Raw genomic sequence first — 12,503 nt, forward strand, 5'->3', positions numbered from 1 at the left:
AGCTAACACACTTACCCAACATCTGGCGAAAAATCTGAACCCAGACCAGCCTCGATTAAAGCTTTATAAAAGGGGGAATTGGGGCCACCAACCAACAGCGAAGACAACAAGTTCAGCGTGAAGGATTCGAAATTATCTGTAATGCTAAAAAGAGAAAAAGTTTACAATAGTACCGTGGGATTCAGCATGTAAGGACAACGACGGCAGTTAAGACCAAACCAAAACCTGAATCCAGGTGCAGAGTTACACAAGGCTAGTCAAGTTATTCTGGCAAACAATGCAGAAAATGGGAGAGAGTCTTCTGTGACATTTTTATAGGTTCCGGAAACATTCTTAGTAGCTGTGGATTATAGACAGGAACCTCTATAGATTATGTGCCACTCTCCACATTTGTTGTCATAAATATACGAAATCAATAAAGAAAATGGCCAAATAATTTGTCCTTTTATGACTCCTGAAATCAGGTAGCTGAGGAGCCATTTCAATCTACCCCAGCAGAAGGCTGACTGACCTACCTGATCAGGCTGTGGTAAGTTTTATAACAAAGTAACACATGTGAATCACTTTCAACCTTCTAAAATGCTAATTTCTAAGGATTCTACTGGTAATTCCACGGTGTCCAGTGCTGAGTTAGCTGTGGATTCACTGAGCATTATGAGGGTGGGAAAGTGGCAATGGTGCCACAAGCCTATAGCTTTTGTTTTCTGTTTTTGCCCAAAGTTGTTTGCAAGAAAAGCCAAAATCACCAAAATCTATACTACTGGCATGGGCAATTTCTGCCCAGACACTACTTAAAGGGGCTGAATACCAGCTATGTCCAGAAAATTCCAGACATATGGCAACTCTGTTCTGCCATATTCTGCAAATGTGTAATCCCAGCTCATCATATAACTGCAGGGATGTAACCTTCATGGCTTTTAATTGTCAGAGGACTGAAAACATGGCAAAAGACAGCAGCGCCCCCTGGTGACAGCTCCACATCACTACTCAACCATGAAGCCTAGTGACTTTTTATCAGTCATATACTGCCTTCCACTGAGTCTTAACTACCTGGTAGGATTGTTGTTGGGAGACAATGGACACTGCCCCAAGCTTTTGGGAGATGGGCAGACTGCTTTATAATGTAATCAAGATATGCAAGTTAGCCCTCTGAAAAAAACAATGACCATTGCACCCCTTTCTCAGCTAAGCCTTGCTGAAAAGGAAGGGAGCCAGGATCCCAAGGGGAGAGGCTAAGCATCACCAAACTAGTCATTTTATGCTTTTGGTGGCTGGGGTCAATATGCACTAAGCACAACTGGAGAAGGCAGAGATGATGGGAGCCCAATGCAATGCATTTCAGGGTTCCTTGTTCAGCAGATAACGGCCAGCTGTTTGAAACTCATCCATCTCCCATTCCACATACTCTGATAGGAGGTAGCTGACGCTGACCATCGTCTGCTTCTTGGAGTCTGCAGCAAGCGAATCAGTCCCACAGGTCACATGGTGTTCCCTCTGCAAAAGAGAAACCAATGATTTGAGAAGGCAGGGGAATGCAGCCCCCTCTCTCTCTCTGCCCCCAGTATATGGAAGCGCCAGAGTTAAGCCCACTGGCAAGAGACACATGAGAGTGGGATGCTGTAGCTGAGCATGTGCAACCTTACACTGAATCAGACCATCAACCCATCGGACATAAGATATACCAGTATATTCAGTATACCTGAAGGAGTGTCTCCACCCCCATCGTTCTGAGGTCCAGCTCCGAAGGCCTTCTGGCAGTTCCCTCACTGCGAGAAGCAAAGTTACAGGGAACCAGGCACAGGGACTTCTCGGTAGTGGTGCCCGCCCTGTGGAACGCCCTCCCATCAGATGTCAAGGAAATAAACAACTATCTTTTAGAAGAAATCTGAAGGCTGTATTGGGAGGTTTTTAACGTTTGGTGCTTTATCGTGTTTTTAGTATTCTGTTGGGTGGGGAACCCAGAGTGGCTGGGGAAACCCAACCAGATGGGCAGGGTAATAAATTATTATTATCTAGTCCAGCATCCTGTTCTTACATTGGTCAACCAGGTTCCTGTGGGAAACCCAAGGAGCAGAAAAGCACCCTCCCCTCCTGTGGTTTCCAGGTATTCATAAGCACGACTGCGTCCAACTGTACAAGCAGAGAATCGCCCAGCACAGTCAAGGCTCAGCTAGCTGTGGATCCCCAAAGCCTCAGGTTAGGGTCTTTTTCCAGCCCTGCTTCCCCAAGATCTATTCACTGAAGATAGGAGCCTTTCAGAGCATTTGCACTGCATGCAGAAGGTCGGAGGTTCAGTCAACCAAACAGGCATCTTCAGACTCCGGCCTGAAGCTCTGAAGAGTTGCTGCCAAACAGTGTGGACAATTCTGAGCTACGTGGACCAATGGAGTGACTCAGTGTAAGGCAGAGCTGCTCATGAACCCAGCCTCTTTCACCCGAGTTAAAACAGGCAGCTAAAAAAAAATAGAGACAGTGCCTTCTCTGCAGTGGGGCCCATACTGGGCAACTCCCTCCCCTATGCATACCTGCCTGGTGCCTTAATTAACCTTAATTAAACAAGGCCCTTGATCTAGTTCAGAACCAAGGCTGCACAACCCTAGATATTATCTCTCTTTCTTGTGTGTTGTTATTATGCTATTGTATTTTTTTAAAAAAATTAAAGCCTCATTCCTATGCATTTGTGGGAAATATGGCATGTAAACAAACTGAACTACGACTAAACGTTTCCTAGAATTTTTTCCATATTCAAAATGTACCAGAAAAGCCACATCGTGGGAAGAGATGAAAAAGCCAGGCAGATTTCCATCTTTCCTCAATCAGGAACTATTAACAAGATACGTAACTAGAAGCCACACTTGACTTGATTGTGGCTGTTACAATCATCCCTGCTAAACAATTAGGCTGGAAAGCGTTCTGTGGGAAATGACCAAGGACAAAATGGCCCCTGTGTGGGTCTCAAGAGTCACCTATGGAAATCCAAAGTAGAAATATTACTGTCAATGGCATACTCACAGGCTTATCCCAGAGCTGTTGTGTTGGGACAGCAGTGTTCGGCTCAATTTTCTGGAATTTACTCAGGGCATCCTCATGGATCTGTTCCAAGTGTTGTTCCAGTGGGAAGTTACCGTAAGTGAAGAACCTGGAATTTTATTTTTTATTATATACTACTATTAACAGGCAAAATAAGCTTGCATATTCAAAAGCCTGGATCCCAAAACTCCCATTTGCACATATAGATGCCACAAGATTTATGTTCCATGTTTTAGACCATGGTCAAGCCCAAAGGCCCATCTCTGACTCACAGAGGCTGCAGGACCATCTGCCACGTAAGATCCAGTTGAGATTCCTGCCTTGCAGGAGGTTGGACTAGATGATCCTTGGGGTCCCTTCCAACTTTATAATTCTATGATGCTATTATTCTGCAGATCTTTCACTTTTGTTTATACTTTCCCAATGCTAATGATACACATCATTAATCCTAAAATGACAATTCATGGAGCAGTATACCTCAGCATCGCTCCTAAGCAAAAAGCAATTATTTCTACATTTAATCTTAGTCGAAAGGCTGCAAAGCTACTGAAAACCAGTGATTTTTGCATTCTTGGAAAAGTCTAGAAAGCCATAGAAAAAATGGGCCAGAAAGTGAAGAGAGCTCCCTCACTAGAGGCACAGAGATAGGAAGTTGGGGCATGTGGTTGGGCAGAAACATGTACCTTATTTTAAAAAATGGCTCCTTGCTTTCTCCGGCCACAATGAAGCACTCGTAGAAAGTGATAAACTGAGTGTCTCATCAGAAGAAGGAAGCTTTGGCCTAGTCAGCCTTAGCCGGCATCTTTGCGGAGACCCACCTGGGGCAACCTCGGGCCCTTAAAAGCCCCTGGGTCATTTGCACAGGAAATGAAACACACACACCACACACCCAGCTAGGATTGACTTATTTCCTGGCTCCCCCAACTGAGAGCTGAAGCTGCAATAGCTGTGTTGGGCACTCCTGGGATTATTACAAAGCACCCCTTTCCCTTTCGGACGCACGCTTCTCACCTTGCATTACTAGGGTGATAATGTGTTGCATGGAATTGCTTCAGCTGTTCCCAGGAAAGATCGGGGATCTTCAGCGGGTCGCCACCAGACACAACTGCGTACGTGTGGTCAGGGAGAATCTTGTTCTGAAGGTGCTGGGAGAATACTCTCTCGTTGTCTGTCTTAAAAGAAATCGTTTAAGTAAGAGTAAATAAGCTTCAGCAAAACTCACCTGCAACGACCACTGTGACTTCAGGGAGCACGTCAGGTAATACCCACAGTTTTCCTGGAGAACCCAATAATCCCCAGAAAACAGGAAAACAGTGGAAGGAATCACCAAACTGTAGAGTTGAATGGGTTCCTGAGGGTCATCTAGTCCAACCCCGTTCTTAACCAAGACTCAGGGTGGAGTTAAGAGTGCATGTGGCCCTCAGCAAGTTTCCCATGAGGGACAGCGGCCCTCAGGCTAAAGAAGCTTCCCCATTTCAGCATTAAATTGTGGAAAAATATATAGATTGATAGGAAAGGACTGAATTATGCTGTGAACGCACTGAAACATTATGATGAGTGAGTGTCACTGGCTTATTATGTTTTGTTGTGAAGAAGCATCATACTGGTACATGCTGCCTGATCATTCCTGCGTTACTCCTCTGACATGAGAAAGAATTGATCTTACCTGAAGTGCAGATTTAGGAGTGGCTCCAGCATCCCATGATGTAAATGGCTGCCCCCTACAAGCATGGATGACCATCCAGACTTAAACAATGGTTTGTTGACAGCTTACAAATCCTGGCTTGTTAGGGATTCAGGATCCCATATTTGGGCCTCACAGGAAGCCGAGCTAAACCATGGATTCTTGGTTTGTTTCCCCAGCTCATGTCAGGGAGAAGCGATGCCAGATTGATGGAGCTGTGTGCACCAATCTAGTGCTTGTTTCACAATAAACCACAGTTAGCTAGAAACACTGGTTTCCTACAAATACAGCCAATAGCTCAATTGGACATGATGTTGATGATTGTGTTTTTATTATTTATACCCCGCCCATCTGTCTGGGTTTCCCCAGCCACTCTGAGCAGCTTACAGCACATTAGAAATTGTAAAATGTACAATATATATATAAAATGTGCTGTATATATATAAATATACAGGGCTCATCTAGACTTCTGCATGTGCTGTGCCTAGAAAGCACATGTCCTGGCTGTTTTCCGCTTGACCCACACCTTCTATGCATGGGTCCAAGGAGATTTTCCCTTGGCCTGCTCCTTTCCAATGGAAAAATAGCTCTTTAGTGATACATTAGAACAAATGGCAATCTAGGGAAAACCCAAATTCCTGTTAGCTCTGACTGAGCACTAAAGAGCAGTTTTTTTCCAGGAGGGTGATGGAAGCAGCAGAGCAAAGGGAGGAGTGGATAAGCCAAGCTGTATGCATGGTTAGGAAAGCTTAACTATGAATGTCCGCTGCTGGGAATCACAAGTAGAGAGTGTGCTCTTGCACTCAGGTCCAGTGTGTGGGCTTCCATAGACATCAGGTTGGCCACAACAGTACAAAATGCTGGACTTAGATGGGCCTTTGGCCTGATCCAGCAGGACTCTTCTTACGTTCTTAAATTAAAACGATTTTGAAAAAGGAACTTACAAATGCTCCCTTCATCTCATTGAAGACAACTCCTTTGAAGACTAGCGGTGTCTGAGGGTCTGCTGGATCCTCGTGTTCTAATCTCCAGCCTTCCTGCCTGTGCATGATGAAGACACGCAACACAGAGGGTCAACACTCCTTCGGGCAGCACCACCACGTGTGTGTATATGTGCCCAAAACGTGAAAGTCTTACCAGAAGTCAAGGTGTCTCAAACAAGGGAAAAACACGGCGTCCAGGTATACAGACAGAAGGTTCTGGAAATCTTTGGGATTTTGGGTGGAAAATGGATAGAGAGTATAGTCGCTAGCTGTGGGGAAAGACAACAAAATAAATATTAAGAATTTAATGAAGGTGTTTCAGGGACAATGCGATTCCATGGTTCTACCTTTCGAGGAGGGAGGCCTGTCCTCTGAAGCCCCTTCCTAGCAAGGATTGCTGCTGCAAACCCCCTCCTCTGTTGCAATTCTGAGAAGGCTGTGTGTTCTAGGGCGAGGTTTTAGATCCATTGGATCCATGCTCCCAGGATAGACAGGAGATGGTGGGGCTATTGCTAACCTTGCGCTCTAATAGTCTTGCTCATCTCATTTATGAACAGAGATCCTCTCAGATATTATAGTTAACAGATCAGGAGGTGTTTTTTTGTAACTCACTCCCCAAGACCATGATTCCTTGGCTATCTACACCCAAAGCTGCCTTACACAGAGTTGCAGCCGTCCTCCATTTACCCCACTACCATCTGCAAACGATTGGGAGGGGCTCTTCATGATCCCCAGCTCTGCCCCCAGAGACTCTTAACTGCAGATGCCAAAGGGTTAAACCCAGAAGCTTCTGCTTGGAAATGATATATTTTGCTCCGCCCTTGAACCAAACAGGGCGGGCACATTATCAAGGGCAGCAATCGTCCCCAGATCTGAGCCAGGCGTTAAGCGGACCGTTTTGCAGAAGCTTCCCAGCACTGTGCTCTCGTCTCCTTTTTTCCAACTCAGTTTTCTTTCTGTCAGTAAACAGACAAGAAGCATGCATTGATGGGGATCTTGGGGGCAGGGGCCAAATGGGCTGTGCATCAAAATGGGGCTGCAGTTTGCATTTTTCCAAGGTCTCAATGCAACATGCAGAACTCAAAAACTGCTGCTTAAGGAAAGCGCTGGGTCTCTCAGTAAGTCACATAAGGCTCCTTCCACATATCTGAACCAGTTCTACAGCAACTGACATGCAGCTGAGGCCTGCAATAAAATGTTGCTGCATTTCCTCCTGCCTAAAGGGAGTTTAATGTTCCAGGAACATTCAAAGCAAGGCACTTCATTCTTACCCCTCCCTACCATGTTATTTTCCAACTGTAACTATACATTCAATATCTGCAGAGCATGCTCAGTCCTGATTGGTGGCTTTTTTACCCTCTTAGTTTTCTTTTATTTTTGTTCTCGTGCAATGACACACACTGCCCCAACCATGGATTTACCTCCCCTCTCATTTCTCAGCAGCCTTGGTTTGGCTACAGTCCTGCCGGCACTCTCCACTCGAGTTTGGAATTGGAAGGAGCGACAGGCATCATAGATTTCATCATATGAGTAAGTTGCCGTTTGCACGGGGAAAACGCAAGAGGCTGCTTGTTCCCATTTGCTCACCTGTAAAGGCATTCATGAACGTGGAGAGTGACCTGTTTAGCATTTTGAAGAAAGGATCACGGACAGGATACTTCTGCGAACCACAAAGCACAGTGTGTTCGAGGATATGGGGGACACCTGTACTGTCCATTGGAGTGGTACGGAATTGAACACTGTAAGGTGATCAGGAAAAGGTTGGAGAGGTTAAAATATGGAAGTAAAACATCACCGTACACATAAAAATAATTTGTTATTCCTCTAATGCTGGACCCCAGATTTCCCCTCCTTTTAGTGGGAGCTGCATTCTCAGTGGCACCTTAAGAAGAAGAAAGCAGTAGAAACTCACAAATTCTTATACTGACCTCTGACCTTCCACACAAATTGATGGCAGAGGGCCCTCTAATGCACCTAGGAGGGTCTCCGAGCATACCTGCAGGCTCTAAACGGCACTCCCATAAATTCACGATTCTATCCCCATCCCTAGCGAGACTTGTCAAACCCTGATCCCAACGCACCTACCTGAAGAGATTGTTGGAATCCTCTCTTGCCACATGCAAATACTTGGCTCCCGTCTGATCATGGCTCAGGTTGACAGTAGTTAAGAATAACTCGGGTACAGCTGTCACCTACGGTGGGCAAGCACACACAAATACACATTTATTTCAGTTAATACAAATGGCCACAATCGTTTTTATTATCGTTAAGCTATTTGACTCACACTAACAAGGATCTCAAAAGCTGAACAATGCACAAATAAATAAAGGCAAAGGTAAAGCTTCAGGGCCTCTCCAGTGAGCACAAGCTATTCTACCAAGTTGCCTGGGCACAATTCTTACAGAATGCAGGCAGGCAGTTAAGCACCAAGCAAAAAAAGAAGAAAAGGTAAAAGAGGGGTTAGACGTTAAATAAGAGGCGTATAAAATAACGAACGGTGTGTAGAACGTGGATAAAGGTAAAGGTAAAGGGACCCCTGACCATTAGGTCCAGTCATGACCAACTCTGGGGTTGCAGTGCTCATCTCGCTTTATTGGCTGAGGGAGCCGGCGTACAGCTTCCGGGTCATGTGGCCAGCATGACTAAGCCGCTTCTGGCCAACCAGAGCAGCGCACGGAAACGCCGTTTACCTTCCCGCCGGAGCGGTACCTATTTATCTACTTGCACTTTGACGTACTTTCGAACTGCTAGGTTGGCAGGATCAGGGACCTGAGCAACAGGAGCTTACCCCGTTGTGGGGATTTGAACCACCAACCTTCTGATCAGCAAGTCCTAGGCTCTGTGGTTTAACCCACAGCACCACCCGCGTCCCGTAGAACGTGGATACAGATAATTTATTCTCCCTTTCATAACATTAGAGCCTGGAGTCACAGAATCAAAAACATGTAGGGACCATGAGGGTCTCTGCAGTGCAGGAACCTCTCATCCAACGTAGTGCTCGAACCCAGAACCTCGAGATTAAGAGTCTCATGCTCTACTGAGGGACGGAGCTATCCCTCCTATACCCAACGCCAGTAATTCTCAAGAGCAGGCACCCTGAAATCAATGGACTTAAGCAACCTCTCCATTGTTTTCAGCGGGTCCTACTCTGAGCAGCACCAGCATTGGTCATCGCCCAAAGCAGCCGTATGGTAGGAATTTCGGGACAGACAAGAGGATGTGCTTCTGCCACACAGCGAACAGCTTGAACTACGCAATTTGCTCCCGCAAAATGCAGTCATGGCCACCAGCTTTAAAGGGAGATTACATGGGAAATATATGGAGGATGGGGCAATGCAGGGTTATATATCACCCTGACTAGCAGAGGCAGGATGCCTCTGAACCCCCGTTGCTGGGGAACCTTGAGCAGGAGAATGCAACTGTTCTCATGCTATATTTGTGGGCTTACTACGGGCACCTGGCTGGCCACTGTGAGAACAGAAGGCTGGACTAGATGGGTCTTTTAGTCTGACCCAGCGGGGCTCTCCTTATGATTTTAGCTGTTTATAAACTGATTGGCTGTGCCCCCAGAATCAGCTGCAAAATGCAGCGTGTGTGTTCCTCCGCCGAGAAGCTGATGCGGAAAGGCCTTCCTGAGTTTTCAAGCTTTTTTTTTTACCGTCAGATCAGACCAAATGCTTTCTTGGGAGACCCCAGCTTTCTTGGGAGAAGAGAGCCACAGCCCCGAGCGACCAGAAAGACCAGACATGTACCTGGTTTACTGTGAATCCATGGATGCAATCTCCAGCTTTGTACTGCAGTGCCCTTTCATTGGCAGAAGTACTCTTCCATCTCCAGAGTCTCTGATTAAATGGCCTGAAACTATATACACAAAAAGAGAGAGGAAGAGGAGAAAGCAAACAATGAGACCTCCTTTAAAAAAATAATAATTGGGGTGGGGAACCTTGGCCTCAGGAGCCAATGCATCAAGTTAAGCAAATGTGTGAGCATAGGGCAGGTGGCACCCATTTATTCAGTTACATAATTAATACAGCTTAGACTAATTAGGGCACAGGAAAATGGAAGGTGGGAGTGCTAGGAGCCAAATCCTGCAATAAGTACCTATAACTCAGGAGCTAAATTCCAAGGATGTGAAATCTATAAGAAAGTTGGTGTTTAGGGCCACACTAGTAGGGCACCTCGGTAAACAAGACTTTTAAAACTCCCAATTTTGGAGTAAAAGGGAAGCTCCACTTTGCAAACACTTCCACACAGCACAGCTCTAGCTAGTGGGAGAGTCAACTTAGTTTTAAGAAGGGGAGGCCTAACCTTCTTTAAAAACACCACTTGGCAGGAATGGAGAGTGTTGATTCAGGACTTAAGAGTCAGAGTTGGAAGGGGCTTTTCTAGAAAACACGGAGGTCCTCTACTCCAATGTAGGCTCTGCAGTGCCACAAAATCCCGTGCCCAACCTCTGCTCAAAGTATCTGCAGGAAGGGAGGGCCCACTATCTCCCAAGACAGCCTCTTCCATTGCTGAACAGCCCCTTACCGCACATTTCTCCTATAAAGTTTAACTGAAATCTGCTTCCCTCGCACCTTCAGCCCATTTGTTCTAGGTCCTGGACTTTGAAAGCACCAGCAAACAGGTGAGATACAAGCGCAAATCCTTAACTATATCAATCTTAGCTCAGCCCAAGTGTTATAAGGCAAAGCATTGACAAATCAAACTATGCAATCCAGGCTACAGCATAAAACCATTAAGAGAGTCCTGCTGGATCACACCAAATCTTAGGATAGGGAAACCTGTGGTCTTCCGGTTCTTGGGACTACAACTCCCACCATCCTTGACTGACTGTTTTGCTGGCTGGAGCTGATCTAGACATCTAGACAGCCACCCTTCATCCAGGTGCAATGCCCTGTTTCCCAAAGTGGAAAGTCCGAGGCCTCCATCTAGGAAGACAACACAGGCAACAGGCCTTGCAGCACTGTGGATTCCCAGCATTTGGTGTTTAAGAGATAAACTAGCATGATGGCCAGAGTCAGAAAGTTGGGCTTCTCACCCCTAAATAAGACCACTGCTCCCAATACTTCACAAAACCCAGCTGCCAAGAATTCCAGGGAGAAATGGGGGACGTTTCACCAGTGGCTTCCACCCAACCCCCCACCCACAATTCCTCTTTTCTTTTATCAGTCCCCAACCAGCAGAGGAGGTAGGTGTGGCAGCGGGAGAGCCAGTTAAAACAGCCTCCTTCAGAAAAAAACATGTCAGAAAGCAAGCTTTCGTCCATCACATTTTCCAGAAAGGTTGCAGGTGGCCAAATACCTGAGCTACTAAAAACAACAAGTGCTGGAGTCAAAGACAACCATAAAAAAGGGGGGGAAACCCTTTCCCCCAGATGCAGAAAGTGGAAGGCACTCTGCACATGTTCAGAGCCTCCCTTTACATCTCACTCTCCAGTAAGAAACTCAAATAATAGAAAACGGGGGTTCTGGGCGTCGGTTCCCCAGGGGTTCCTCCTAACACCCCCCACCCCCAAGCATGGAAAAGGATGAGAGAAGCTACAGCCCAACCCCTTCCAGGGAAGGCCCCACGGGATGAAACCCCGGCTCGGAATACGGGGCTTCATAAACGTGGGAGAAAGCCGAGGAGGAGAAAGGGAGCCTCTGAGCACATGCAGAGTGTTTATTCGCCCCGCCCGGAGAAGCCCCCACCCCACGAGTCGACCAGCGGCGGATGCTGCTCACCGGCCGGGACTCGTCCGCGCCAGCCGCCGCCGCCCCGCCGCGCAGAACCGGCCCCACATGGCGCAGCGCAACCTCCCCGGCGCCCACCGCGGAAGAGAACGGAAAAGGCGGCCGCGCTGCCCCGGACGACCTCGCGGAGCGCATGCGCGGGGCCTTTTCCCGGCGGGGGCGCGGCGGGTACCAGACGGGCGCTAGCTCCGCCCCTGGGGCGGGGACTCTCCGGCGAGGGAGGGCTTCAGAGCTCCGCCCCTTTCCCTAGCGAGGCTGTTTCCCCGCCCGCTCCTCGCATCGCTCTTCTTCCCCGGGAAGCTTTGCGACGGGGCTGCCTGGCGCAGCCGGGCGATTCAGTCCCCCCTGCGCTCCCTTGAAAGGGAATTGGGAGTTGTAGTTCAAGGTGCTGGGAAGTGTACTTTTCGGTGGGGGGGGGGGCAAAAGTACAGCTACTAAGATTTATTTGCACTTGGTGGGTGCAGTGCCAAATTTACGTACTGTGGTACCTCGGGTTAAGAACTTAATTCGTTCCGGAGGTCCGTTCTTAACCTGAAACTGTTCTTAACCTGAAGCACCACTTTAGCTCATGGGGCCTCCTGCTGCTGCCGCGCCGCTGGAGCCCGATTTCTGTTCTCATCCTGAAACACTATTTCTGGTTTAGCAGAGTCTGTAACCTGAAGCATATGTAACCTGAGGTACCACTGTATAAGCTAAACAAGCTATGGGGGATGCGGGTCGCGCTGTGGGTTAAACCACAGAGCCTAGGACTTGCTGATCAGAAGGTCGGCGGTTCAAACCCCCGCGACAGGGTGAGCTCCTGTTACTCGGTCCCTGCTCCTGCCCACCTAGCAGTTCGAAAGCACATCAAAGTGCAAGTAGATAAATAGGTACCGCTTCGGCGGGAAGGTAAACGGCATTTCCGTGCGCTGCTCTGGTTTGCCAGAAGCGGCTTAGTCATGCTGGCCACATGACCCAGAAGCTGTACGCCGGCTCCCTTGGCCAATAAAGCAAGATGAGCGCCGCAATCTCAGAGTTGGTCATGACTGGACCTAATGGTCAGGGGTCCCTTTACCTTTAAGCAAGCTATAG

At 47.5% G+C, this 12,503-nt stretch overlaps 1 protein-coding gene across 1 annotated transcript in view; it reads right to left on the reverse strand.

Moving 5' to 3' along the window:
* PITRM1 (pitrilysin metallopeptidase 1) overlaps positions 1 to 11,571 on the reverse strand; it is a 31,166-nt gene extending 19,595 nt beyond the window's left edge. Inside the window, exons 1-10 of the mRNA XM_081834226.1 lie at positions 11,424 to 11,571; positions 9,450 to 9,558; positions 7,783 to 7,889; positions 7,285 to 7,436; positions 5,852 to 5,966; positions 5,659 to 5,755; positions 4,042 to 4,202; positions 3,013 to 3,139; positions 1,406 to 1,494; positions 16 to 144 (exon numbers count right to left, since the gene is read on the reverse strand). Coding sequence (XP_081690352.1) covers positions 16 to 144; positions 1,406 to 1,494; positions 3,013 to 3,139; positions 4,042 to 4,202; positions 5,659 to 5,755; positions 5,852 to 5,966; positions 7,285 to 7,436; positions 7,783 to 7,889; positions 9,450 to 9,558; positions 11,424 to 11,482 — 1,145 coding nt within the window. The 5' untranslated portion in view covers positions 11,483 to 11,571. The remainder of the gene's footprint in view (positions 1 to 15; positions 145 to 1,405; positions 1,495 to 3,012; positions 3,140 to 4,041; positions 4,203 to 5,658; positions 5,756 to 5,851; positions 5,967 to 7,284; positions 7,437 to 7,782; positions 7,890 to 9,449; positions 9,559 to 11,423) is intronic.
* Between the last annotated feature and the right edge of the window lie 932 nt (positions 11,572 to 12,503).

Source organism: Podarcis erhardii (assembly GCF_964252035.2).
Source record: "Podarcis erhardii genome assembly, chromosome: 12".
NCBI lineage: Eukaryota > Metazoa > Chordata > Lepidosauria > Squamata > Lacertidae > Podarcis > Podarcis erhardii.